Consider the following 26,051-nt stretch of genomic DNA (forward strand, 5'->3'; position numbering starts at 1 on the left):
TGAGTTGAAAAATGAATAAACAGTCTAAATCAATCTCTCAGCTTTGCCGTGTTGATATATGCAAATCAATAGGTGTGCACACAGGCACTCGAGCATTCACAAGAAAGTACACACTCACGCACGCTTTGAACTGAAACTAGATACACACATACAGTACCGTACAGTACAGACATGCATGCACACATACCAAAAGGCACACTTGACGCACACACCCCTGAGCCACGAAAACAAACTCAGCCGTTGACCCACATTTTGTTTGGTGACACAGAGGGTGACTAACTGAGCCGTAATCACGACAGTGACCACTCCATCACAGTACACTGACCCCTAAGTTAAACAGTAGCTACTGTACACAGTAAAACTGTTAGTGTTAATTTAACTCAGAGTTTACAAATGGAACCAAATGTACCATTGGCTATTTTGGTTTAATTTGAACACTCTCAGTGTTAAATGAACAATGACAATTTTACTGTGTATGCTCGCACTCGCACACCAAGCACGCATCTACAGTATAGTATAGAGACGTTATGAGCATTTGTACGTACTGTTTGTACATGTGTGTGTCTCACACACCTCCAGAATGACGAATGACAGCCACAGGACAGACCACAATGAGCTCATATTAAAACACATTAAAGCATCTCGTTACACACACAAAACGCCAATATACCGTACAACCTCTCTCCCACACACGCACACACACACACACACACACACACACACACACACACACACACACACACACACACACACACACACACACACACACACACACACACACACACACACACACACACACACACACACACACACACACACACACACACACACACACACACACACACACGGCAACACAAATACTGACGTGCAAATGTCAACTGAACGCACTCACATGCAAACGAGCGGCTATAGGGCACGTGCGCTCCACAACGTGAGTGCCCTCAAAAGTAAATGGGCCGTTGTGGGACCGTCTTTGAACATCTTACTGACTTCAATCGTTCAGTGAAATCACGTGGACACTAGAAGATGAGCTTTCTTTATTTAGCTTGACTGGACATTGATTGCACTGAATGAGAGAGACTGGAAGAATGGAAACATTGACTTCAGAAATGTACTGTAGCTTGTGTGTGTGTAGTCGTGTGTACAGGTATGTATGTGTATTACTGTTGCAAACAGACGGGTACAATATACTGCAGGACTATCAGTGCAAGTGTGTTTGTGTTTGCGTCTGTCTGTCTGTCTGTCTGTCTGTCTGTCTGTCTGTCTGTCTGTCTGTCTGTCTGTCTGTCTGTCTGTCTGTCGTGTGTGTGCGTGCGTGCATGCGTGCGTGCTGGTATGCGTATACTGTATACATATGCTGGAGTGGCTGAGGTGTTAAATGTAAACAAGAGAGGTAGCACAATATTTATCCACATGAACTGTAGCTCCCTTTTCTGGGCATGTCATAACAGATACATCTAGATATTTGTTGAAGACATTTGGTATAGAAGAAAAAGGGAGCCAAGAATAGACCCCTGGGGGACACCGGTTAACAAAGTATATTAAGTAGTTAAAAGACAGAAACCAAGATTTACCTATGATCATGAGATAGGGGTGGAGGATCATTGAAGTGCAGTGTTGGGCAAGTTACTTTAAATTAGTAACTAGTTATAGTTACTGCTTTCAAAAAGTAACTTAGTTACTTTACTAGTTACTGTATTATAAAAGTCACTAGTTACGTTACTAGTTACTTTTTTAATTTAGCTTCAATATTAATGTATACATTTGCATGAGGCTGCAGAACAAGACGACAACTCTCAACTTTCATCTATTGTAGCTCACTATGATGAAAGGCTATGTTGATCTTTTGAGCATATTACACAGATAATCAAAGGCACTGTGTTGATGGGATCCTGTGCTGGTTGGATATCTATCAAATCATGGTCTATGTCGCCTCAGAAAACCACAGCATTGCATGTCGTCATCTATTAACACATTTTGTTAGGCGAATTCATACTTTGTCATACGACTGTGTCATGGGGAAAAAATGCTGTATTTTCAAATGACTGAAGTGCAGACATGAGCCAAGGCAACACTATATCCAGTTGAATATAAGTTAACTTAGTCATTGTTTTATGACAAGATTGTGTGACACATGTTTCTTTTTCTGTATCTCTAGTGGGGGTGTAGCTAATTGAATGGCTGGTACAGTGAGTGAGCTGAACCAGGTGGTCAGCATTAAGCTCATCATAGCCTGTGCACTGACAGGCAGATAGTAGAGACCAAAATAGATCTGAGAACAGAACTGTCAGCAAGCAGGCAAAATCTAATCAGGAGGTTATTCAACCTTATTCTACAGCATTGTGAGTGGGTAAACAGAATGTTTGTCTCTGGACGCCAAAACCAATAAAGCATACCTCTATTCTTAGTCTAACAAGGCAAATAAACACAACATTAAATCTTGATCAACTCTGGGGCCTTGGGAATATCAGCAGTTATGGTTATTTAGAGGACTGATCAAACACATGGATGTATCCATGCATACAAAAACACACATGCACACTTAGACACCAACACACCGACACACACATGCACACACACGCACACACACACACACACACACACACGCACACATGCACGCACGCACGCAGGCAGGCAGGCATACATACAGTCTCCTGTTAAAAATGTCAGCGCTAATAAAACACAACCACTGAATTATAAATGCAAATGTTTCTCTGAGGGAATACAAGTGGGCTTAATCAGGAGAGGACAACACATTAAAATATACCCCTGCCTGTCCATCAAACCAAATTAATTGTATGTCTGTCTCGGAGACAGACGGACGGACGGACGGACGGACGGACGGACGAACAGAAAAGTCTGTGACTCAGTTAGTTAATTCCTTTCGATCGTGGGAACTTTCAGGGGAACCGAGGAACTTTAACAGGACCAACTGTAGTTCCTACTTCGTTCCTTGGCCACAGTTCCTACCCGCCAAAAGTACTTAGAGGTAGTACTAAATTGTGGTTAAAGACCCACTCCCCCCAAAATCCTGTATTGTGTTGTCTTTTTTAAGCTTTGTGTATTGGAAGAGACACGTGGTTGTCTACACCCTCTCCAAGACAAAATAGTATGGGTCAGCAGCAGCAGTGATAGACACTGTATACGCATGGGGGGAAATGAACAACTAAATTGAGCCTGACTGTCACACTTCGATCGTACCCTTCATTTGCCTAATCGTCACAGTTCTCGAGGTGTGGTCAAAACACAAAGACGTACTGAGGCCATGTGCCAGATTGGACCATGTGACATCATGACTCTAGGCTTGCCCCTATTGTCTGTGATAAGTGCTGTAATAGTCTAAACCACGGTAACCACCACAACGTCCACATATGCTACAATTAGTGTACAATTACGGAAATCTCAGATACGGCGAGTGCACACAATGGATGTACAATAGGCCCTCCTGGACACACCATTATGGTTTCAAAGACTGAAGATGTGTGTGCACATGTCTCTGTGTGTGTGTGTGTGTGTGTGTGTGTGTGTGTGTGTGTGTGTGTGTGTGTGTGTGTGTGTGTGTGTGTGTGTGTGACAGGGTGATTTATATCAGTGGTTTAGGGGTTGGTTGGTTCATTTCACCATACTGTGTTCTCTGGTCTTGGGTTCTGACACACTGTAACATGGAGTTACGGCATCAAATAGCTGTGACTCACTCGGAGATTAGAAGAACCTAGTACAGCAAAAGTGTGTGTGTGTGTGTGTGTGTGTGTGTGTGTGTGTGTGTGTGTGTGTGTGTGTGTGTGTGTGTGTGTGTGTGTGTGTGTGTGTGTGTGTGTGTGTGTGTGTGTGTGTGTGTGTGTGCGCGTGCGTGCGTGCGTGCGTGTCCATACCTGTCAGTCTTATTGGCCGCCTGTTTTGTACAGTATTCACTCACATGTATTTGAGTTTGCACACGTGTTGGTTGGTTTATATAGGTCTCTGTGTGCACATGCATGTACACACATGCACACATTTTTGACTGCGCATGCATGAATTTACCGTATGTGATTGTACAAATGCACATAAATGTACACTTTTTGCATTACCACAAAAACTACAGTATTAATGATAAACATCTAACTTTTCCACATACTGTATGCTTCTAACAATTGTCTTTCAACATATTTTAAAGACAAAGAGTACATTTGTTACAATTGTCCTCCTATGGTTGTTTGATTTAATTTTGGTTTGTTATGAAACAATGTTTTATCATTGCATAACAATACAATATAAACACAAGCCGTACATGCATTTTCATTTCACATCATGGTGTAAGTAAGAGATGGATAAACAGATGATACTGTGCATGTGCAGAACTTATGACAGTTCACACTTGTGATGCAAATTACAACTGTACTCCCCTATATCTGTTGGTCTGTTAGTCAGTCTGTACCAGTCTATCTGTATATAGTTCTGTATGATGGAGATTCATGGAAATGGTTGAAAGCTAATTGGCATTTAACCACTTAAACCCTCGAGACTTAGTAAACTGGACCTGAGTTGGCTCTGTACTTGGACCGCTCTATTACATTCTCTCTTTGATAAAAATAGCCAATCTACAAGCTCGAGCTTGTACTTACTTAGATCTGCTATTTTTTGCAGTCCTTACTGAGAAAAATGGTTGGAAAACCGAGAGGGAGACACGGTTGATCCCATCTAGTGGAGGTTAACTGTGATGCCAACAAACGTGTTTGCAGATTAAGCATTTTCCTTCCTCTTATAGCCGTCACACTTTTGCTTTTATTCAGTTCATTCACATGTTAATGCCCTGCAGTGATTAGATGCGCCCATGTCATTCGCTGCCCAGCCGCACTCGCGGGGCATTCAATTTCATGAATGGAATGACGTCACTCACTCTACCTGAGTCGGCGTCTCGTCTGAGCTTATGTAGTGGTGGATAGGACTGAACATTATTTTGTCAGGTGAAACGCCTGGCTGGCACCCCAGAGTTTTTATTCGGTCAAACCGTTACTCAGGTAGAGTGAGCAACCTCATTCCATTCATGAAATTGAATGCCCCACGAGTGCGGCTGGGCAGCCAATGGCATGGGCGAATCTAATCACTGGGCGTTAATGTGAATGAACGGAATAATAGCATAGTCAGTGGGCGGGAGTGGCGATGCTCCGCTTTTCGCCACAGTCTCCACCGTTATCCAGTGACTGTCCATGGTCGTTTTGACCCGTTCTGTTCAAGCAACGTGACACAGTGACACAGTGACACAGTGACACAGATGGAACATGGCAATGATTACTACTGCAATGCGAGCTAGCCATGATTCACATACTGACCCATATTCAAAAGCAGATGGAACGCTGGGTATACATTCTGTTATCACAAATGGAAGTACTGACATATCCATTGTTATCGTGTTGTGTAGTAGTGAGTTGTGTAGTAGTAAGTCTTCTCAGATAAACATTTGATATTAGAAGAAAAGCGATAATGGTAGTCTGGCTGTTAATTTTTCATAACCTGTTCCTTTTTGCTGATGATTCAGCTCTCCTCTCACAATGATAAATCACAGGTAGAAATATACAGAACTCCACAAAATCAGCATCTGGTTATCGAACAATAAGTTATTGTCTCTCAATCATGGGTCTAATGCAAACCTAAATAAGTCCCCTGGTTTCAGAGTGGTGGTACGTAGGTGACTTTGACGTTACAACCAAGGATGAATAATGAATAATACATTATTTGTCAATAAAAACATCAATCAATCAATCAATCAATCAATCGCTATTGGTACTACCTCGAGAAAGTGAATGGCTGAGACAGAAAGAGAGAGAGATTAGAGTGTGTGTGTGTGTGTGTGTGTGTGTGTGTGTGTGTGTGTGTGTGTGTGTGTGTGTGTGTGTGTGTGTGTGTGTGTGTGTGTGTGTGTGTGTGTGTGCACGGCTATTATTGTTGGCTATTATTATTATTGTGATTCATTTTCTAATCCTCGATGGGAGGAGTGTGTAGGTGTACTTGAATGATAATAGAAAGGTAAGAAAAGGAACACGTGGTATGGACCGGTGGGCGGGACAGGAGGAGAGAGGATACGACAAGAAATAACTGGAGGAGGATAGACAGGGAGAGAAAGAGAGAGCAGGAGAGAGGGAGAGAGAGGGAGCATTGAGCATTGAGCATTGAGAGAGAGCAGACAACAGAAAGAAAGAAAGAAAGAAAGAAAGAAAGAAAGAAAGAAAGAAAGAAAGAAAGAAAGAAAGAAAGAAAGAGGACAACAAGAACAAAGCTATAATAAAACAAAATGGAGGAAGAGGATTAGATAACATAAAATATGTAAGTGAGACAGTAATACTGTACATGATGCACAGGTGTCCTTTTAGGTCAAACCGACTGACAGGCACAGTTGACACACTGACACTGACGGTAGGTAAGCAGGGTAGGTGAATCACTCAATGTGTTTGGTCCTTATTCACCTAAATTCTGTAAATCTCAGAATAAATACCAAAATGTAACACTAAATTAAATCAACACAGCACTCCCATATACATGACTTATGCTGTTTGTATTCACTTCAGCGCATCTCCTTGAAGCAAAATATATAGTATTTCACTCCTTTCATTGTACCTGCATGATGGATGCGAGTAAACAACACATAAAACTCTTCAACTTCACTAGTTTTTAACATCAGCTGGTAACGCCGAAAATAGCCAGCAGGGGGAAAGGGAGGGGGTCACTGAAATTCAGGCTGTGAAGTTTAGGGACCATGTCAATAAACACATAGTCATGTTCATTTCATTTTGGCGGCCTGTGTGTGTGTGTGTGTGTGTGTGTGTGTGTGTGTGTGTGTGTGTGTGTGTGTGTGTGTGTGTGTGTGTGTGTGTGTTAACCTGTGGCTGCGGTAGACATTCAGGAGCACAATGACAAAGCCGAGACAGTAGCAGCCCAGGTAGGGACCTCCAAACAGCCTGGTCAGAGCATGGCTGCGATACTCCCAGCGAGCTACCTGGTGCGTTTGAGAGAGAGAGAAAGAATGAGTGAGAGAGAGGGAGAGAGAATGAGAGTTATTAACACAGGGGTCTGTTTTATTAAGTGCATTGTGACATTGTTTTTGTGTTATTGTGTACTGTACCCGCACCACTGTCACCAAGTCAAATCCCGGTGATTTTATTGTATAGTACTTTGAAAATGCATAACACTGGTTCTTGTTAGAGGTGTTGTGTCCAGTCAGACACAACGCAATGATTCCTAAAACAAATTGTTATATGAATAAATAAATAAAATGTACACTTCTGCTAGCAATCTAGCGCAAAGGATGGCGGACACTCATAAAGGTGAATTTCTACCAGGAGAAAGGTGGTGCTGTATCTAAATGGAACACCAACACACACACACACACACACACACACACACACACACACACACACACACACACACACACACACACACACACACACACACACACACACACACACACACACACACACACACACACACACACACACACACACACACACACACACACACACGTTCTGGGGTCAGTGAGTGAAGATCAACACATGTGGACGCAGGGACCCCATCATGTAATCTCATCTACAGGTCTTATTAGCGAGCGCCACAAATACCACATGATCAACCTCTTTATTCCATTAGCCGACAGCGTGCTGGATGTTACCACGTTTTAGAAGCCTTCTCTCGTCTTTTTTTTCATTCTAATTATTTCTCTGCCTCCTAACGCATCGAATGGACATCACACAAAAAGAACACACTTTCTGGCCTCGCTAGAAATGGCTTTCATGTGCTTTCGTGATGAAAGCACATGAAAAAAAAAAGCTACCTTTCTCTCTCTCTTTCTACCTTTGTGGCAAAACACAAAAACTACCATCATTGCCTCATCCTCTCGCCTTGGCTTTTAAGGAAAAAGTAGCACCCTACCGCTCCATTCTCTTCCTCCCTCCTATTTCAACACCTAGTGCAAGCATACATGATGCAAACTGTGCACTGGCACATTTAGTGGCAGTTTACCTATTTTCAAAATCTAGCATCTAGTAAGTACTTATTAAATACTGTATAGCAACTTTCAGGGTAGCTTAAATCAAGGCTACAGTGCTACAGTACCGTGTACTAGTACTAGTGTTACATTTAACCAACAGCAGAAAGATACTATAATTTTTTTTGCCGAACTCACATTATTGTTAAGGGATTAATGCAGTTTTAAGCGCAGGCTGGTTTGAAAATGATGCCAGGTGTGATCAAGCACAATGGAAAGCTGCAATATCCAAGACTTGAGAGTCGGCTATGATGGCAATGGCGGTCGAGGTCAAACCACTTTGGCCGGTTTGGATGTAAAGTAGTTACAGCATCAGTATTGTTAATGTGTAGCCACTTGTGTTTGTGAAGCATTCATTGGCATTTGGTCAAACGGGTTGACTCACCACACTAGGACAAAGGGGCCGATATATTGCCACCTTCAAATTAAAGTGGCTTTTTGAGTGCATGACCTTGAGTTGACCCGTAGAGTGTGGCTTCTGTCACAAACTGCACTCACTAACAATAAAGCAGGTGCGCTTCCTCTGTGTGTCTTCCTTGGCTGTGTGTGCTCAGCTAACATAACGTACAGTACCTAGTTAAAGATAATCCAGCACGAAGTCAAACACAGCTCAAGCCCAATATGAAGTATGCAAAGTCAACTCTGCGAAAGCTTTCAGGGGTGAAGAAAATATGTCTAAAATAACTGAACTGAACTAGGTTAAATATAAACACCTGACCCCAAATGTTGCCCCTGGGTAAAAGCTCCCACATGGTTTAACATAAAATATAAAAAAACTAAAATATAATAAGTGATAGAGATGAGTGAAGGGCAATCTAAAGTCTTTTGCACACCTGTCTATAATTTCTCTGTGACAGGTGCGTTCGAGGAGCATAAACATATACAAGTCCGTGAATAAAAAACACCCGAACTGTCTTCACATGCTCATTTTATAAAAAAGACCTTTAGGCAGAAATGTCAAAACGTTAATCCATTTAAATCATCGAGAGAGAGCGAGAGAGCGAGAGAGAGAGAGAGAGAGAGAGAACGAGAGAGAGAGAAAAGGCTGGACAAGAAGGTTCTGCCGATAGTGAGACAAAGTAAACAAATAACACTGGAGGGATACATCATGTTACCACTCAAGTACATGCTGGTGCTCCATCATGAGAGAATTGGCTGTATGCTGTGTGACCATTTGATGTGTGTTGTGTAGGTGAGGGAATAAAAACTGATAGAGAAAAGTGTGCGAGTGCAAGTTAACACACAGAAATGTGGATGGGAAAAGGCAAGGCAAGGCAGTTTTATTTGGATAGCACATTTCAACAACAAGGCAATTCAAAGTGCTTTACACAGAACATCAAGCAAAGGAAACATAATTATAAAATGTCATTAAGATGCATAAAACAAAATAAGTAAGAATTAACAGGTACAGTTTAGTGCAGAAGAGAAAAGAGAGAAAAAGAAAAGTAACGCAATCAAAGGCAGCAGCAAACAGAAAGGTCTTTAGTTGTGTTTTTAACCTAGGTAGATAGAAAGGTAAACAAAGTTGCACGGACAAGTTTTGCGCATGTGTTCATATCGTTGTGACTGCACTGGTGCGCTCATCTCTCATCTGCGTGTCCACTGCAGTCACCAGCAGGCTGGCAGTCACACACCGGTAGTTGTTTGTGTTGCTAAGAGATGCATGTAGTGACGGGACGGAGGCAAAGACAGTGACATAATCTGTCTGTGTGCACGTCAACACAAGGTTATGCAGGGTGGTAGAGGCCACAGTCCCTCAGTATGAGTTTACAGTTATAGAAACTCACACCGAAGAGCCTTGAATCGGTACAGAGGAGACTGGTCATGTTGCAACTGCTGCCAGATGGTGCTGCAGTAGCGCTACCGCCATCTTGGATCGAACATGCTAACTAGACAAAAGTGGAAATGGAACACTATAAAATTGAAGCTGATAAATGGGTACTCTCTCCTGATTGGATGAAATTGGTGACCCACACTAAGATTTATTTTGTGGTTACTAAAGAGTTGGAGAGATAGGGTGACCCCTGTTGCTGAACATTCACAGTATAGCAATGATTACTATCAGACTATAGAGCTTTACCTTTAACAAAAAAGCTATTGTTTAAAAAAAAGAAAAATTTGCACCACCTTTAATTGTAGGTATCGTTGCTGTCGGGTGTTAAAAGGTTAAAGCTCTACATTCTGATAGTAAGTCTCACTCACTATCTCTCCAGCTCTTTTCAGCCAATCAGGAGAGAGTACCCATTTATCAACTTAATTTTTTATAGTGTTCCAGGTCCAATTTTGTCTGCTAATTTATTTTTGTCATCACTTCCAATTTCACTTGTTTAATCTGTATCCTGACTGAGTTATCAATCCTGATTGGATAAAATTGGTATCCCGACATGAAAATGCATTTTCTGTTTAATAAAGAGCTGGAGAGACATGGACTCATCTTACAGAACAAACACTCTATATAATAACTTACCCTACCTTTACATTTCATTTGAATTATTTTACCACTTTTATGCAGCACATTTGTATGATCAAGTAGGACATTAATTTACCAAAAAAATGTTGAAATGGTTGCTGTTAAAAGGCTCTATTCAGTCATTCACATTCATACCACAACTGTGAAACAGTTGTTTTTACTGTTAGTTCCCATATTCCGCATATAATCTTTGGCTATATTTTGAGTAGACATTTGGAGATTCTTAGCCAATACGACAAACGTATGGGTTGAAAACACTTTGCTACTAGCCAATAGGAATGCATTTTGAGCAGGACCTGGTAACTACAGTTTTAGTTGGTCTGTGTGAGAAGCAATTACATTAACGCAGCAAAGCAAACATGTTAAGAGATGCCCCAATGTTTCTATTTACTGTAGGCTCATTTTAACGTGTGGATATTGTGGTAACAATGGCATGTAAATTACTTAAAATAGAAAAGGATGCTCCTCGGAGCGCATATCTCTGTCAGGCGTAGACTGCAGCTGTCAGGACATCAGGAAGCTGGGGGGGACTAGAATTCTTATGACATACTGGGCATCTTTTCACATTTGTCACAAAATCTGTAGGAAGTAGCAAGAAGTGTGTTTTGAAGAAAATGCTAAATGGCTACAATTTAAAACCTCTAGATAGGCAGAAGTGGGCATGGTGCCACCATGAAGTCGATTTGAAAAATGTGGGTGCTTCCTTGGCCTACTACTGGGTGTGTACGCATGCAAAGTTTGACGGCGATCGTTCCAGTGGTGTCCGAGATTAGCTGTGCACAGTCACACACACAAAGATGGATACGCTGATACACACAGAGATGGATACACAGACACACACGGACAGGGGCAAAAACATATCTGCGCCTCCTGGCCGGTAGGAGATAATGATTTGCTTTGTATTGCAGCGGTACTCCACCAACGCAGGTTGATTAGCTATTATTGTACCAGTCCAAGAGAATTTTTTTTAACATTACATGTTGTCAGTGGTGGAAAAAGTACTCAAATGTTTTACTTAAGTAAAAGTATCAATACTGCGATGTAGAAGTACTCTGTTACAAGTAAAAGTCCGGAATTCAAAATTTACTTGAGTAAAAGTACAAAAGTATTGGTATCAAAATGTACTTAAAGTACCAAAAGTAAAAGTACTACAATGTTTGAAAATAGCAGATCTACAAGCTCACAACGCGTCGCGATGCGACGCGTTGTGAGCTTGTAGATCGGCTATTTTCAAATAGCCTATGTATAAAATAGGGCTAAAGTGGTTAATGTATGTTTCATAATGTAATAATTTATACCTGCAAAGTAACTAGTAACTAACGTTTTCAAATAATTGTAGTGGAGTAAAAGTACAATATTTGCCTCTGAGATGTAGTGGAGTAGAAGTAAAAGTATAGACAATTGGAAATACTCCAGTAAAGTGAAAGTACCTCAAAATTGTACTTAAGTACAGTACTTGAGTAAATGTACTTAGTTACTTTACACCACTGCATGTTGTAGACTTGATCTAACTATTGTTACTGTATGCCACTGTTGTGTATGGTCTGAAACAGACTGAGCTTTGCACCGCTGCTCGTAAAAAATAAATCTGTGATGTCCCTTCCCAATATAAGTCCTGATCGAGACATAATTTTAATGTGTCTAGCTGAAGCAAAGCACAGGGAGAGTTTGGCACCTTGGCTGCCATGTAACATAGCTGCAGTGTCCTCTCCTCACCAAAACAACTCTTCAGTCCTTAATTACAGAATTAAAACCATGCCTTACAGCCCCTGGTTGAATCTACAAATCAGAGATATTTGCAAATGAGGTTCCTTGATAACAAATGAAATGATGACATTTGACTAGTTATTTCAAGATTCAGTTCTTGTTTTATTTCAGTGTTTTAAAATGAGGTAAATTTAAACAACCCCGTGGAAACAGATATTCAGGACTTTTACATCCAAAACGACGCCCTTGCTTTTCTTCCTCCAGCATCTGATGCCCATGGACCTTTAGTGGTACTGCTGGCTCAGACCAGCAACCACAACGGCCAAGAACTTTGTCCAGGCGCCCTGCATTTCGAGCGTGAATTCGGCTCCCATCTTGGAGGCGACGACGATGGAGAGAACGTCAGAAAACAACTGTGTGGCAGAGAAAATTCACTGTTAGATTACCGAGTTGGAGGTGAAACTTGTACTGTAAATACTGTACACTCCTGAGCACATTATGTCCCATGGTCCATGTTCCATCCCTTTCTGCTAATTTGTCTTGGTATTATTTGTTCTATATTTCACTTGAATTGCATTCATGTGTTCTATTAGTATGTATTCTTGGTTTGAAAAGTGCTAGATAAAAAAGTTATTAACCACTTAAGCCCTAGTTTATGAAACACAGGATAACATGTAGATCCTGTTTTTCATAAACACTTCATCGTACAACAAATAGCAAAAATAGCAGTAGTAGAACATTTTGAAAAGTTTCAACATTTTCATTAAATATTCACTTATAATGGCATGCCCCAAATTGGGTTGCCAGGTTGAAAGTGCTTAATAGTAGTTAGCATAATACAGTTTACCCTGAAGTTGTCGGGATCGACGTGCAGCTTCTCGGAGTGCAGAACGCTCAGAGCGGAGTAGGTCTCCTTGATGTTGTCCATGTTCTTCATCGCCATGTCGAGACCGTGCACGATCTTGATGCCATGGGCTGCGATCATCGGGTTTGAGAGGATGGCATCTGCATTGTACAAGTTACCGAAATTGCCAAAGTACCGCTGGGTCCAGGGGTAGACGACCAGACACCTGGGGAAATACATTTCATATTGATAGAGTAAGTTGAACTATTTTTGGGGGGAACAATCAGATTGTTTTCCCCTAACTATCATTGTATTATGGTATAAGTTATAAAAACTTTACATACTATCTATACTATAGATTTGGTATATATTTGCAGTCTTTCCTTGCATATAAGGATATCTCAAAGGAGATGAACGTTATATACCTGCCCAGAGCCTGGGGTCCGACTTCTTCATAGTTCAAAGAGGTGAAGATTTTTGCAATTAAGGCACGTTCATCATCTGTCCACTCAACCATGGTTGCTTCTTGAGGATTTCTGTCAGTCTAAGAAAAACTGTCCAACCTAGGGCCCTTCCGCTCTTTAAATACTTGAAATACCCTCCACCCATAAACAAATAAGGCAGGTTGTGATAGGTTGGAGATGACACGTCTCCGATAAGCCTCAGCTTTTCTAGTAGTTTCTGAATGATTGGATTTTGGTCTACACCCACCACTACAGCACCGTGGTCTGCTTATCTTTAATGATTTGACAGGACTGGTCATCAGGTTATTGTAATAGTACAGGGGTTCCAAAATATTTTCATGCTCTGACCCTCCTGTGGAGGCATGTTTGTCCCAGGACCCCACTCATAATTTTTGTGCAGTAAAAAAAGCTAAAAAGGAAGATCAACATATATTGTTTGTCAATGCAGTATCCCCCTTTCAGTCTTCAAACATACTAATGAGCAAATGCATTCTGTTTACAAGCATAATCCTACATGCAAATTAACAAAACAAATATGTGAAGTGAATATGGGTTCTCACAAATAGTGCATTGAATTGTATTTAACAATACACGTTCAAAATGCATCCATGCATGTTTTTATTGGGTCCATCCTGCGTAAGTGGGGAGTGGGACCCACAGTTTGAAAACCAGTGCTACAGCACCGTAAATAGTTATAGTTCAGGTTACTGTCCTTACTGATTTGACAGTTTTGGTAATTATGTCATCCAATAATTTAAGGTGTCGTTGGAGGAAAGAAAACTATCCTACAGTACCTCTATAGAATATTTGCGCTGCAGCTGATTTCTGCAGGCCTATTATTCACAAGTAAAAGGCAGACGTGCATTCAGTTTTCTTTGAATATTATCCAATGGGAAATTAACCTACGGTATGTGGCAGTAAATAGTATTCAAATAGGTCTACGTTTTTGCACACAAGTATCACAGTTTTCCCACACAATAATATTATCTATGAGAACATACACTACAGTGTTATCTCAAGTGGCATATTGTATGTGCCACCCCTGCCCACAGGAGCCCAGATAATGTAGGTCAATTTAAAGAAAGGAGAGGAGGAGACAATTTATGTTATGTGTTTGGATATATAGCCCAATATACTTTATTTTTAACTTTGCCATTTTATCTCTGGCAGCACCACTGAATAATATATACTTAAATAATGGTAAATAAAAACCTTGGAAAAATGGTAAATAGTGCATGTGGCCAAATGCACATTTTGGTCAAGGCAGGCTGAGATCTAACAGACTCTGACATGTAAGAGCCCATCTGTATATCACTCAAGCTATTCACCCCAATGCTGTATACTTTATCTGCTTTGAATCTTAAGTCGCAGTCTCCATGTCCGAACTGTGTTTTAAATGCTCTGAAAAATCAATCTCCCAAAATAAATTTCAAGTATTTTTCTCACGAATCAAAAGTCCATAAAGGAGTTTTATAGTACCTCGAACTTGGCTCATTTAGTATTCCAGGACCTATTAATTAAGCCAACTAGAAAAAAGCGCCCTTCGGGGGGTTGGCTCCTTCCTATGTGAAAGCCCCCTGAGTAGCACCTGAATTTGTAAAGTAAATTAGAAGTGTATGCTGTGGAAAGTGGTTGGAAATAATGTAAAGTGCACATAATTTTATCATGCATGGTACATCATTATCAGACCAAAATATGTCCTTCAATTATTTGTTTATCCCCAAAATGACTGGGTGTCACAGGTTTTGTAGCAGTTTGTAGCATTTGTAGAAATATGGGGCCTTAAATGTACTAAATGAAATTATATGCATTTGGCCCCTCATTTATAAAATAAATGTACTGTAGATACAAAATGAACCCATTTTAATTATTTATGATATAGATTTTTTTTTAATGGTGGCCAGTGTTCTGAAGAAGACCACTGTTCCAGTTACCCCAAGACAGAAAGATGCCACGATATGCCACGCCTGTAGAAATCAAGCCCTCATATATGCCACACCCCTAGAATCAACATGCCGAAATCTCCCTGCAAGAGTGTCTCCAGAAGAAACCCTCTATTCTACACTGATTGATTACAATCCCATCAGCATTTTTATTTGTTCACTTATAACCCACTTGGAATTTGAAGTTTTAAATTAATTGCTTTGTAAATATAGTAACCTAGTATTTGCCATAATGTTGTCTACAACACAATGTAGGCAATTATAGAATAAAGTGTGTGCTTGTAAACGGCATAACATCTAGGAGAAGACAAGATGAATGGATAAACATCAGGCTGTCATATATGTTGTCACATTGGCCATTGTGTGTACTCTCTTGTGCTGCATCAATGAGGTTTAGTGTTGTCGTAAAACTCCACAGTGACACATGCACGCACACGCTGGTGAGCGATGAGGCAACCCTATAAACGTTTTGTGACCCCTCTCTTCTCTTCTCTCTCATAGAGGAAATACTCACAGCACTCGTGTGCGCATTAATGCAACCACACACATACTGTACACACACTTGTGCTCGAAAGCAGCATTGTTTCACGTGCGCAGGTAGGTTTGTTTACTTTGTTTACCTGTTAACTATTGTTGCACAATGTGGCAGTCCTGACACTGGTGTGTTGTCCATAGTCTGACTATAGACATGCACATGCACGCAAATCAGGTGTTTATGCATGTCTTTGATGAGGATTTGATTGGCGTGCGCCAAGTGACGTCGCACCGTGCCTGAGTTGCGTTCCCTACGTGACTACGTCACACCAGTTTTCAGTGTGTGGTGATCGGAAAACCACATTTTGCAGGTAAAAATCGATATGAATGCTTTGGAGATATGCAGAGTGCAAAAAACACCAGGATATTTACGGACATTTTGGGTAAGCTTCAAAAACATATTAACCACAAAAAAAATAAGATTTTTGGTGGAGTGGACATTTAATTGTCTTTAGTCAAGTCAAGTTTATATATATAGCACATTTCATACTACAGGATACATACTACATCAATGTGCCTAAAAATAAATTACAAACTAAAAAGGGACGCTCAGAGGAGCTCAAATCTCCACGAGGAGGCATGCCCCAATAATGCTCTTTTATAGTTTCAGTTGTGTTAATTTCACAATTATTTTAGGGCAATGTTGAATGTATGTAAAATTTTATGAAACAGTCTACCCTAGCTAGCAAGGATAGCTACTAAACTAGCTTCATTAACTACTGTAAATAGACTTATTTTGTTTTTCAACTTACCAATCTACTTTTCCTATGCTACTTCACTTTTAAACGTATTCCTGTAGCTAACCGCAGGGTATTCATAAAGAGTGGGATATGAAAACCTTCATTGAATCATATATAAATAAATTACATGTGACTGGGCTGTAAGGTACAGTGCGCGCGCGTGCACGTGCACACACACACACACACACACACACACACACACACACACACACACACACACACACACACACACACACACACACACACACACACACACACACACACACACACACACACACACACACACACACACACACACACACACACACACACACACACACAGAAAGCTGAGGTTGTACAACTAGGCCATTATCTAATAGTGCACAAAGCAGTGATGTAATCTGCAAATTAATGATGTATGTCAATGAAAAATGTAGTGTTACATGGTTGTTGTTGTTGTTGTTGTTGTTGTTGTTATTATTATTATTATTATTACGTTCTTGGTTATACTGTAACACCCAAACAAACATGCAATAGGGCATAGCAGTGGCTGTCATTTTGTGGTGCCACAAATAGAAAACCCATTCATTTTCCCCATAGAGATTTCCGAAAATATTTATAGAAATGATTCTAAGCCTGGGACCAAGCCATACAGGCTTCTGATGAATCATAAACTTAAAACATTTGATTCCGTGTCCAAAAATATTTGAATATTTCATTATATCATAATACTATATCTAATAAATACCCATTTTTTTTGCAGTTCAAATATTTTTAGACAAAGAGTCAAATGTTTTATGGTTTCCTTTTCTTTCGTTTTTCTCCTGGTGCTGTGTTTTTATCAACAATGTCCTACTTCACGCTCATAAAGTAAAACACATTCACTCCTAGGAGCTTCCCAGTACAAACACAGTCTCATACTGTCGCCTCAGAATAGGCTACTTGATATTATGAAGTTATTAAGATAAAGCAGGTCTGGTTTTATTGATATGACTTCCCCAGAACATGGGTGTGTGTGCTCAGAGGCAGGAATTGGAGAACCAGCCAAAGGGCAATGAGATGTTGTTTTGCTCTAAGCCCCATTCTCTCTCTCTCTGCAGTTTTTTTATGTGACTTTATTTAACCTTTCATTATTACAATTATTTGATCTAGACTAGAATCATAATTAAAGAATGTCAGGAACATTCCAGAAATATTTTTTACATTTCATGTGTTTGTTTTTAGCACCTATGAATGTTTATAAAAAATACACAGAATGTTTTTTGTTTCTTTTTAAAGCGAAATAATCTGAAGCTGATTCCGGATAGGAACAAAATGTTTAAGATGCTATAACTTGGCTGCCATGGAACATAGCAGCAGTATTAACTCCTCACCAAAATAACTCTGCAGCCCTACACTTTATTACAAAATAATAGTTGGATGTACGAATCACCAGGTTCCTAGAATGATCATAAAATCGAACTTAGCTTCTGTGTGTATTTTCAAATGGTGTATGTACCCTGTAGACAAACACAGCAATGGCGCCACAAATAACACCATAAACGTGGTCATTGGCTTCCTTTATTTCAGTAACAGTAACATAACAGACACAAAACGCCCCCATGACTCCTCTGTCCAATGTGACGCCCTTGCTGCACATCCTCCAAGTCCTGATGCTGATGGACCTAGTGGTACTGCTGGCTCAGACCAGCAACCACGACGGCCAAGAACTTCGTCCAGGCGCCCTGCATTTCCAGAGTGAATGCGGCTCCCAACTTCATCGCGACGGTGATGGAGAGAACGTCAGAAAACAACTGTGTGGCAGAGAAAATTCAATGTTAGATTACTGAGTTGGAGGTGAAAGTTGTTGCATACTGTACACTTCTGAGCACATTAACTCATTGAGTGCCAGAATTGCCAGAATTATTTCAGAATGATGTTGTCCCAGTGCCAGAGTTTTTTTGCCAAGTAAAAAAAAAGTGTTTAGGAAGCGAGATACAGCCTTTTTCAGTTCTAAGTTCAACACGGAGTGGATGGAGCTGCAAATCTTCAGATGATGATATCTTGGGTTCTGAACATGTTTTAAAAAAATTAAAAATAAAAAAATAAGTTTTTTTTACAATTTTTTCAAAAACACGTCAAACACGTCGTTGGCACGTTGCGCCATAGTGGTAAAAACACGTGAAACACGTTAATGGCACTCAATGAGTTAAAGGGATAGTTCACCCATAAAAGTTTTTCTATCGATTAGTCACCGCATGGAGACTTGAATTCATGGATATTCTTTTAGTTTTTGTCACATTCCTAAGCCAATAATTTGATGACCAGCGGACCGGTAGGCAGCGGTTCCGGTAGGAGACACAAAGGACTCTTTGTCTCTCCTACCGGAGCCGCTGCCGGTCATCAATTGATTGGCTTAGGAATGAGACAAAAACAAAAACATATCCATGAATTCAAGTCTCCATGGAGTGACTAATCGATATAAAAAACTATCGCTTTAAGTCCCATGGTCCATGTTCTATCCGTTTCTGCAAATTTGTCTTGGTATTATTTGTTCTAAATTTCACTTGAATTCAATTGCATTTATGTGTTCTATTAGTATGTATTCTTAGTTTGAAAAGTGCTAGATAAAAAGTTATTAACCACTTAAAGGGATACTTCACTTTAGGGCCGGGGAAACATTTAAAAAATATATTAAAAATAAATGAAAAAAGTTATGGAAAATTCATGGCCCCCTCACGCATTAGAGTGTCCTACTAATGTGTGAGGGGGCCTTTATTTTGCCATAACTTCTTTCATTTTTTTTTTATATATATTTTTAATGTTTATTTTATGTGAAAGTGAAGTATCCCTTTAAGCCCTAGTTTATGAAACACAGGATAACATGTAGATCCTGTTTTTCATAAACACTTACATACATATGTACTTCATCGTACAACAAATAGCGAAAATAGCATAACATTTTGAAATTTTTCATTTTCATTTAATGTTCACTTATAATGGCATGCCCCAAATTGGGTTGCCAGGTTGAAAGTGCCTAATAGTAGTTAGCATAATACAGTTTACCCTGAAGTTGTCGGGATCGACGTGCAGCTTCTCGGAGTGCAGAACGCTCAGAGCGGCGTAGGACTCCTTGACGTTGTCCATGTTCTTCAACGCCATGTCGAGACCGTGCAAGATCTTGATGCCATGGGCTGCGATCAGCGGGTTTGTCTGGATGGCCTCGGCATTGTACAAGTTACCGAAATTGCCAAAGTACCGCTGGGTCCAGGGGTAGACGACCAGACACCTGGGGAAATACATTTCATAATGCAAATGTGATTATGATCTATCTTATCGTAACTGTACTTATACTATAGATTTGATATACATTTAATGATTTTCCATTGCATTCATTGAATCATTTTTGATGAATAATTATTTTTTATCATTACCTGGCCAGAGCCTGGGGTCCGACAACTTCGTAGTTAATAGTGGACATTACTTTTGTAATTAAGGCACGTTCTTCATCTGTCCACTCAACCATGGTTGCGTCTTGAGGAGTTCTTTTTTTTAATCTCGGAATAGAAATGCAGAGCTACTGTATGTAGGGCATGTCTGCCTTTAAATACGAAATGCCCTCCGCCCAAATGTGTTTTGATAGGTTGGACATATGATGACACCATTTTTTTGTATCGTCCTATTTTTTTAATTGAGTGTTATCTCCAGCACCACATTTTCCCCGGCCTATCAAGTGGAGTCCAAACGACATGGGTTTTTAACCGCTTAAACCAGTGGTTTTCAACCTTTTTCATGCCAAGGACCCCTAAATTGATATACATTTGGCCAAGGACCTGAAAATGTTTTGTGCCAGGGACCCCCAGAAGCAAGGATTTTAGTTAAAAATGCTTGCTTTAAAAAATATATATATTCAAAGACATGCACACATTTTCAAGATTTTTCAAAAATAGCAGATCTACAAGCTCATAGCGTGGCACTCGCTGGTGCCGCGCTATGAGCTTGTATATCTGCTATTTTTGAATAGCCAAAGCTAAGTGGTTAAAATGATGGTGAACTAATTTTGCTGGGGACCCCAGGGTAGGCCTACCCCCCAAGGACCACTGGTGGTCCCCGGACCACTGGTTGAGATTTGCATGCATTTTTTTTATTTACTGTTATTCTGAATTATAAATGTTTTTCATTGGTTATATTGTTTTAAAATTGCTTTATTCGAAATAAACATTTCAAATAAAATCATAGTGAAACCTAAATTGCAACTGTACTTGCTGCGAAAATAGCAGATCTACATGCTCACTATGTGCATTGTGAGCTTGTAGATCGTCTATTTTAGGCAAATTTCCCCCCCCGAATAGGGATGCTGGGGCGGAGAAGTGGAGAAGGGAGGAGAGCACAAACTACTAAGTCTTGTGTTAATACTTGATAACACGAGTTAAATAAACAATTGTAGATACTTTAACCACTATTAAATTAAAAGTGTGCATTAAGCAATTGCATGATATTAGTTAATACCTACTGTAATAAGACATTTGTAATGCTTTTAAGAATGTACAAATATAAATATTCAACACTTGAATATTCAAGTTTTCAAGTGGTCATTAAATTAGTTTTGATTGATTGATTGAATACTTTATTAACAGTTTGTACATGTACGGTTTACAATGATCGTTAAAAGGATAACACAAAAGCCCTAAGGGCTTGTTTCCATTGTGGTCCTGTGTATTCAATTAAGTAAGACATTTAAAGACCTATATTATACAATAATAAACAAGTCTTAATCAACACCAGTAGCAATGAACGTATATGTACAGTAAACATTAGGGGGGGGGGGGGGGGGGTTATGTGGTGTTAAGCTTAGAGGGCTTTTCTCAGACCATTTACAAATTGCAGACAGGTGCTCTTTTTAGTAATTACTCAATCTGGGAACCTATAAAAAAATGTCACAGAGCTCTGAACCTGGCTTGAGAGTTTAGTAATTACTAGACATGTCATTGTTTCTTTCTATGATGTTAATTATATTGTTCTTTAAACATGGATTACTAATTTATTAAGCATTAATGGCCATTACCTTTTTCAGAGTTGTGGTCAAACTTTTTCATTTTTTCTCAACTGTAAAAAAAACTAATAATAATGATAAATAAAATATCTGTAAATGTATTAATGCATAATTTACAAATACATTACAAAGCATTTTGCAGCCGCCAAAGTGTAAACTATGCAACAGGAACAAATGTTAAGTTTAGAATTCGTGGACTACCAAGAAACACTCAAACAGTAGTCAATAATTAACTTCTAAATTGCATGGTGAAACTTTAGATTAGGGGCTGCAACAAGTTTCACAATAACTAAATTATGCATTAATACATGTACAGATCATTTGTTAGGTCAAGTAAGATATACCCTTATATCTTACTACATGAGGAATAGTTCAGTCTTGGTTTTAACCAGCATATTAGTTATATGCTGGTTAAAATAATTGATTAAAAAATCCTAACTAGTGATATTTTTTATTATTATTATTCATTAATGTTGTAAATGTTTCATAATATAGCTAATATACCAATTTTATGTATTCTCAAACATAAATATTTTGGTATACATTAACTAGTGATATGAATCATTGATATCGTGTGACTGTGTGCACGCATTTATATATATATATATATATATATATATATATATATATATATATACACACACACACACTACACACACACACACACACATATATATATATATATATATACATACAGATACATTTTTATATATATATATATTTACACACACACATATATATATATACACACATTAGTACGATTAGTTAATGTTAATTGATAGCATATAAATGACTCGTCAAAGTGATCATCAATATCAAGTGCCACCAGTGTTATCTCCAGCAGCATATGCCCCCCTCCCTGTCAACGGGAGTCCAAATTACGCACTTCTTGATTAACAGAGGGGTGGAGAGAAGAGCGAGGGGCGCCAACTTGGCAGAATTTGCAGCCCTCCTGGTCCAATTGAATCAAGTCTTAGGTAACCACCAGTTTGTGCTTCGTCAAGTACCCACTTATGTCTGCCCAAGACACAAGCTCTCTGAGGGGGTTAATGAGACAACATTACCAGAGTGCCGTCCAAATGTCTGGAGGCAGGGATGGCTGGAGGGACAAAGGGGAAAACAGAGAAGGACAGAGTGAAGGCAGGAGAGGCTGAACGGGAGATGGCTGAAAATAGACCAGCCAATGTTATTGTGATATATTGTATGTTATTATGTTGTATTGAATTATGCTCGGATGTTGAAACCTTATGCAAGTTCTAAGGATTCATGGATGGATGGATAGATATGAGAGTTGACTAAGGAGGGAATGATTAGAATACCTATTAGGTCCAGACACAAACTTTCAATTAACTCCATTAATTCCTTAAACATCTGCACTGAATTCAAGCCCCAAAGGTAAACCTAAAACAGCCCCTTAAAAATGGGAGTTAAGCAGGTGGTCCACACATTCCAGGATATTTATTTCTACTGTATACTTGTGATGACACACACACACACACACACACACACACACACACACACACACACACACTGCTATTTTTGAATAGCCAAAGTATAAAATAATGGATATAGCTCAAATCTAAAATGACACAGATGCGTCTTTAAAATGACACAGAAGTCTTTAGTAACCTGCTACATGAGTGGTGGATGGGTGGAGGGATAGATAGATGATGGATGGACAAGCAGACAGACAAATGGATAGCTGACAGATGGATCTACTGTAGGCTTTTTCCAATGTACAGTACACAGTCTTAAAGATAAACAAAATCTTTTTTGCTTATCTTATCTTAGTTAAACATTTTCAAAACAAAAATAAGTACAAGGAATTAACTTTTTGCATAATACACACGAAAAAGACAGGAGGAGAGAAAGGAGAGATATGCTTTAGAAAATGGTCGGCAGTAAATTCACACTCTGAGTCGTGGCCAGTGGGCTACACATGACAGAAAGAGACAGAGAAAAAGAGATTGAAGTGAGACAAAACTATGACAGAGTGAGAGAGACAGAAGATGGCTGCATGTGAGAAATGTTGAAAGAGAGAGATAGAGAGAGCATTTAAAAGGAGAGAGCAAGAGCGTGAAAAGCTAGATGAAGTAAGCACGGAGGCCCTTTCTTATCTATGAAAAACAAACACACGGACACACACACTCATACTCTATAACCTAGATTGTGTGAGTTCCCCTGAGGTCAAATCATCATGGTAATCAGCAAGCCCCTAGAGTTGCTGAGAAACATTGAAGCCGCCAAAGCTGGAACTGCAGGCGGGGAGAAATACATGCACGAGCAAAACATACTGAGAGATATGTATATATATAAATATAAATATGTAAACATATTATACATAAATACATATGCATTTCCATATAAATATGCATCTCGAGTGTATTTAATAAATATCTCGTGTTCAATCCTTGACACACGGGCTGCCGTAGAACGCAAAAAGGACACTAGTGCGCATGCTCATAACTCTATGGTGTGTCCAAAAACGACTCAATAATTCTACTTCCGGCAGGCTTCCGGGTGCTTCAAAACGCCACTGAGCACATTCATTGAAATGATAGCTGGGGGCGGGGCAATCCGCCCTCTAGTTATATTATACCTCTTAATCACTCTAAAGGCCTTTGCAGACAGTGTGCGATTTTTCGCACGGAAAAAACGGACAATATATTTTTTTAAATGAACACATGATTCTCTATGACCTCATGCACACCGGCTCCAAATTTGCCGTGCGGCAAGTGGCTGCGGCGATTTCAATTTTTCCGCATGCGGTAAAAACTGATTGACTAATCGCACCCTGTCTGCAAAGGCCTTAATTGAGAATGTGAGTGAGAGGGAAGGATCAAATGAATTATTCATCCTTTGGAGAAATAATGAATACCCAACTCCCTTCTTATAGGGTTCACTGAAAAAAAGAAAAAATAGAACCAAAGACAACAGACCTGGAGTCATGAGGTGCTTTACAAATTCCAGTATTTCTACTCTAATCTGTAGTATATGAATTATTAAAAGTCCATAGAAATCTGGCATGTTTAGCCTATTGACTATGACTCACAGTAGAATTGATTTCCTGCCAACAATGTCCAAAAGCATATGAACAGTAGTTTTATTTTATTTTACTTTTATCGTTTTTGAATTTTTCAGGAAGCAACTGGGTTTGTGGCATGAAAATCAACTTGCAGTCTTGAGACGATGACTTGCTTAAGATGCAGCAGGTAATCCAACAAAGTGACATTTCTGCCCGTTTACTTTTTTTTTCATCAAACTTGCCATCATTGAGCAAGTGCTGATTGTTATATGAAAGACTTTCAAACATCTATGACTTCTTAATGGGACAGAAATATTATCTGGAAAACCTTTTTTCTTTTTTTTAAGGTGAGTTTATTTTATTTTTTTAAAGTAAGGTGGGTTTATTGCATGTACATTTTAATTCTTAATCTGGTAATCATACCATAATCCAACAAACAACTGTATGCTTTGTGAAATGTTCGGGGGTAATGTAAAGTATACCGAGTCATTTGAGCTGGAAAAAAAACATAAAAAAAGCGTCACTCTGGGATTTCCATAACTTGCATAATGTTACATTCTGCCTCACGTTTCTTCAGTAGAATATAATAGTAATATGTATGAAAGTGCGGTCGCTGACACACTGACAGTAGAACCACGTCACGCCTGCACCTGCAAAGACACACCCGCCGTTTCAATTCCAAACGTGTATACACACACACAATACACACAGCTACTCTTACATAGACTATTGTCTAAAAAATCCCACACATTATCAATGTGTTTACAGATGTAGGTCATTTGGGCATACAGTAGGAACCATGACAACTGAGGACACTTGCACACATTCATATACACATCCACCCACTTGCCTATTGTCACAAGCAGGTGTGTGTGGCGCAAGCACGCGCGCACACACACACACACACACACACACACACACACACACACACACACACACACACACACACACACACACACACACACACACACACACACACACACACACACACACACACACACACACACACACACACACACACACACACACACAGTAGTGCCTCAGTAAACTAGGATCACAGGTGTACATTGAAACAGGTAAACCAGATAAACACTGAACCTAATATCTGTCTAAATAAAATAAACTAGAAAAAGTGATCCTCAGAAAACAGGTGTCCGCCAGGTCAGGTACAGTAGGTTATTGTGGGCCAGCAATGTTCGGAAGTCGCCAGAGAGAGAGAGAGAGAGCAGGGAAAGAGAGAGAGAGAGCAGGGAAATAGAGAAAAGGGAAAGAGAGAAAAGGGAGAGAGCATAGATAATA

General features: G+C 39.6%; 3 protein-coding genes across 4 annotated transcripts in view; all 3 read right to left on the reverse strand.

The window, feature by feature from the left end:
• Positions 1–26,051, reverse strand: part of pemt (phosphatidylethanolamine N-methyltransferase) — an 84,171-nt gene that overhangs the window by 46,149 nt on the left and 11,971 nt on the right. For both annotated transcript variants that reach the window (XM_080456182.1, XM_080456183.1), the window contains exon 3: positions 6,855–6,970. In XM_080456182.1, the coding sequence (XP_080312308.1) occupies positions 6,855–6,970 (116 nt within the window). The remainder of the gene's footprint in view (positions 1–6,854; positions 6,971–26,051) is intronic.
• LOC308105456 (hemoglobin subunit beta-like) lies at positions 12,330–13,601 on the reverse strand. Its single transcript, XM_080456185.1, has 3 exons — positions 13,461–13,601; positions 13,039–13,261; positions 12,330–12,604 (listed from the first exon to the last, which is right to left on the reverse strand). Exons 1-3 carry the CDS (start codon positions 13,550–13,552, stop codon positions 12,476–12,478), a joined length of 444 nt encoding a protein of 147 aa, XP_080312311.1. The 5' UTR covers positions 13,553–13,601; the 3' UTR covers positions 12,330–12,475.
• Positions 18,238–20,267, reverse strand: LOC308105455 (hemoglobin subunit beta-2-like). Its single transcript, XM_080456184.1, has 3 exons — positions 20,109–20,267; positions 19,741–19,963; positions 18,238–18,488 (listed from the first exon to the last, which is right to left on the reverse strand). The coding sequence occupies exons 1-3, from the start codon at positions 20,198–20,200 to the stop codon at positions 18,360–18,362; spliced, it is 444 nt and encodes a 147-aa protein (XP_080312310.1). The 5' UTR covers positions 20,201–20,267; the 3' UTR covers positions 18,238–18,359.

This window comes from Gymnoscopelus braueri (assembly GCF_963280865.1).
Source record: "Gymnoscopelus braueri genome assembly, chromosome: 17".
Taxonomy (NCBI): domain Eukaryota; kingdom Metazoa; phylum Chordata; class Actinopteri; order Myctophiformes; family Myctophidae; genus Gymnoscopelus; species Gymnoscopelus braueri.

Bases quoted from the DNA above. Each gene is read 5' to 3' on its own strand.
- LOC308105456 (XM_080456185.1), bottom strand. From the start codon at position 13,552: ATGGTTGAGTGGACAGATGATGAACGTGCCTTAATTGCAAAAATCTTC. The intron at 13,262-13,460 runs GTATATAACGTT...GTATTTCCCCAG, and splicing joins GGACCCCAGGCTCTGGGCAG to GTGTCTGGTCGTCTACCCCT. The intron at 12,605-13,038 runs GTAAACTGTATT...TCTGCCACACAG, and splicing joins TCGATCCCGACAACTTCAGG to TTGTTTTCTGACGTTCTCTC.
- LOC308105455 (XM_080456184.1), bottom strand. From the start codon at position 20,200: ATGGTTGAGTGGACAGATGAAGAACGTGCCTTAATTACAAAAGTAATG. The intron at 19,964-20,108 runs GTAATGATAAAA...GTATTTCCCCAG, and splicing joins GGACCCCAGGCTCTGGCCAG to GTGTCTGGTCGTCTACCCCT. The intron at 18,489-19,740 runs GTAAACTGTATT...TCTGCCACACAG, and splicing joins TCGATCCCGACAACTTCAGG to TTGTTTTCTGACGTTCTCTC.